Here is a 3,176-nt window from a genome sequence, read left to right on the forward strand (position 1 = left end):
ATATTATGCAGCTATCCGACCAGAAAACTACTTTTTTACATTCAAAAGTTGATTTTACATGTGACGATTGTCTAGTTCCGATAGCTGCGACCATAAGTTCTAGTTGCTGTAGTGTTAGGTTTTTTCGTTTCCGTTGTTCAGATATGCAGTCGCTTCATACGCTTTTAGACTCGCATCGCAAAATTCGTGTAGTTCAAGTCGTTCCGAAGTAGAATTACTGGAAAATTATATCTCGGAAATACGATTTGTGTCCCTTTCTGTAAGTCGCTTGCAACATTAATCCAAGTAGCCTTCAAGTTTTCCGGAACTTGTTAATCCCAATCAAGTTTACTTTTCCATAGATCCTGTATGAGCGTCTTTGCTCGTATTATTAACGGACTCAATATTCCTAGTGATTCACATATTTTCGAAGAATGTTTCAAAATCTCCCTTACAATGTCTCGTAATAGAATCTCACATTTCTGGTACATCAGATCATCGGATTTGCTGTTCCATAACATACCAAGCACTTTTGTGTTCATGTCCGTATCTTTTTTCCGTACATTTTCGGTCTTGGCTATATATATATATATATATATATATATCTGGCGTACATTCTCACTGTTCATAGGTTGAATCCGGCTTTCTTCAACATTGCTCTCGCTTCCTTATAATACGTATTAGCCTCATCCTCGTTCTGTAAACTTGTCAACATATTGTCCACGTAAAAGTCTCTTTCCATAAATGTAGCTGCTGTAATGTTGTAATGTTGTAAATGCTTCAGTATCGTGTCGTTGAGCATAAACGGCGAACAAGTCGCTCCGAACAGAACGGATATGAACCTGTAAGTTTGTAGATAACGTGTTTGGTCGGATGGGTTACTGAGCCACAAGAAACGTGTAGCGTATGGGTCATCCTCGTTTAATCCTTCATGCAATAAGGCTTTTTCAATATCCGTTGTTATGACGACAGGGTTGGCTCTAAATCTCATTAGAATTTTTGTCAGGTCATTTAGCTTCGACGGCGTATCAAAGAGGCAGCCATACAACTTGGTGAATTAGGCAACTGGCGACAACTGCAGTCATTAACAATTCTGATAGGCGTAATGCTTGATTCCTTCTGTACTGGATGATGAGGAATATAGTTTTTTTTCTTGAGTGTAATTAAGCTGTTTCATCCACTCTCTCTATGAATCCAGTTCGTTCCTGTTCTTGTATTATGTTCCCATACTTCTTTAATATATCAGATTTTAGAGTATGCCTTTTAATGGTGTTTTCTGTCCTTCTTTTCATGACTGCTTTTGAAGGCAATTCATCATGATCCTGTTTCCATGGTTACTAAGCGAAATATTTATTTTTTCTGAAATCAATTGATCTGTCTTGATATGCTTTAATATAGGCATCATCGTCTTTATCTAACTCCTTACTATTTATACCTATTGATTCTAATTTCCAAAATATCTCTAGATTGTTTTATTCATCTTTAAGTGATATTAAAACATTAAACATGCTAGTTTCCGACGTGTGAGTTTTCTTACCGTTTGTATGTCCCGAAAGCAAATATGCGATATTGGATATTTCACGGCGGTTGGACCGTTTCTCCGTAGAATATGGTCTTCTGCAATATCCCTGTAGTGATCTGCGCCTACAAGCAACGATATCTCGAATGAATCTTGCTGTGTCATCGTGTGCGCTAACTTTAAACCACGCAAATAACTGTTCTGTGTATAATTATTACGTATGTGATTCTGTAGAGGCGTGGCGATCATCGGAACTATCAGTACTTTGGCAATAATAATAATAATAATAAAATTCTTTATTTAACGAAGGTAACACACGTTACGTGTTCTGCATCGGTTTTCAGATAGATTGTTATCTTTTCTAAGTGTCTCATGTTTTTCTCTTCACCTCCAAATGTCGGTAAATATTTTACCTCTGTTCCTTCTATCTATAAATTGAGATTTTTCGCAAAGTTCTGCGTCAAAAACGATCTTTGAGCTCCTTCGTCAAAAAGAATATTCGTATCGATAAAGTGCTGATTCGAGCCTACTTGAGCTACGGCGGTTTTCAAAAGTATCGATTGAGAATACAAAATGGTGGTATCTTCTTCCGTATCATGAATGTCATTTACAAGGTGAATGTTAGGCGGGTTGCTGGTCTGATTATCTTTTTCGCGAAAATTCATATGCGCTGAATAAATAAAGTCAACAGTATTATACCGCTGTTCGAAACTCACAGATCGATAGAAAAAAAATCCGAGTTACAAACTAAAACTGAGGGAAACTCATTAATTGTAAGAGGAGAACAACGACACAACATTAAAATGCAACACACAGAGAAACGAACTAAGCATTAGACAAAATTCAATGAGAATAACAAATATAACATCAAAACTAAATACATGAATTTTGGATAGAAAAGTACCGTGACACGTCTAATAGTAATGTGAATGCACACTCAAATATATGAGGTAACAAACGACACAACATAAACACAACGTTATAATGTATCACACACAGAAAAGAATTATAATAAAACAATGGCCATATTCCTGACGAGCTGCTATTCCCGTTTCTATGGCTTACCTCATTCGCTGGTTTTATGTTGTTTGTTGGACGTGCATTACACAAGCTTGTATGGTGTTTCTTATTACAATGTCTTCATGTGTGTTTAGATTAACATTCATTTATTCTGTGTTTACCAACGCAGTTAAAGCATAACTTATCACGTTTTACTATGATCATATGGGATTCTGCGTCGGTTATTTAACTGCAATGAGTAGGTGCGTGTATTTCATGACAGAAAGCGCAAGATCTAGTCTCAATATTCGTGTAATATTCCGGGAAAAGAAAGACAGTGTTGCAGGCAAATCGTATGTCGACTCCATCTCTTGTCCTGCGTCAATTATATTGATCTCATCTAATATGCTTTTACGGAGGTCCCGTAATAGCCATGTTTTTGTTCTGTGTTCTCATGCGAGATGGTGTCTGACTTCCCCGGGTAATTTGTTCATGATAATGAGAACAAGTAGAGGGCCGTATGTTTCCTGTGTCTGACCCAAAGCTTCTAATCCCCTGACGTAACCTTCCATTTTATCGTAAAAACTTTGTAAGCTTGATAGTTGATTTCTAAGCAAAGGGATTTCTAATAATGGCTACATGTATGCATTTATTATTTTGTCTTGTTGACAGAACCTCT

At 36.8% G+C, this 3,176-nt stretch overlaps 1 protein-coding gene across 1 annotated transcript; it reads right to left on the reverse strand.

Moving 5' to 3' along the window:
• Window positions 1-604: 604 nt before the first annotated feature.
• Window positions 605-970, reverse strand: LOC139497540 (uncharacterized). The gene has a single exon (XM_071285767.1). The coding sequence runs from the start codon at window positions 968-970 to the stop codon at window positions 605-607; it is 366 nt and encodes a 121-aa protein (XP_071141868.1).
• Between the last annotated feature and the right edge of the window lie 2,206 nt (window positions 971-3,176).

This window comes from Mytilus edulis, chromosome 12, assembly GCF_963676685.1.
Source record: "Mytilus edulis chromosome 12, xbMytEdul2.2, whole genome shotgun sequence".
NCBI classification, from domain to species: domain Eukaryota; kingdom Metazoa; phylum Mollusca; class Bivalvia; order Mytilida; family Mytilidae; genus Mytilus; species Mytilus edulis.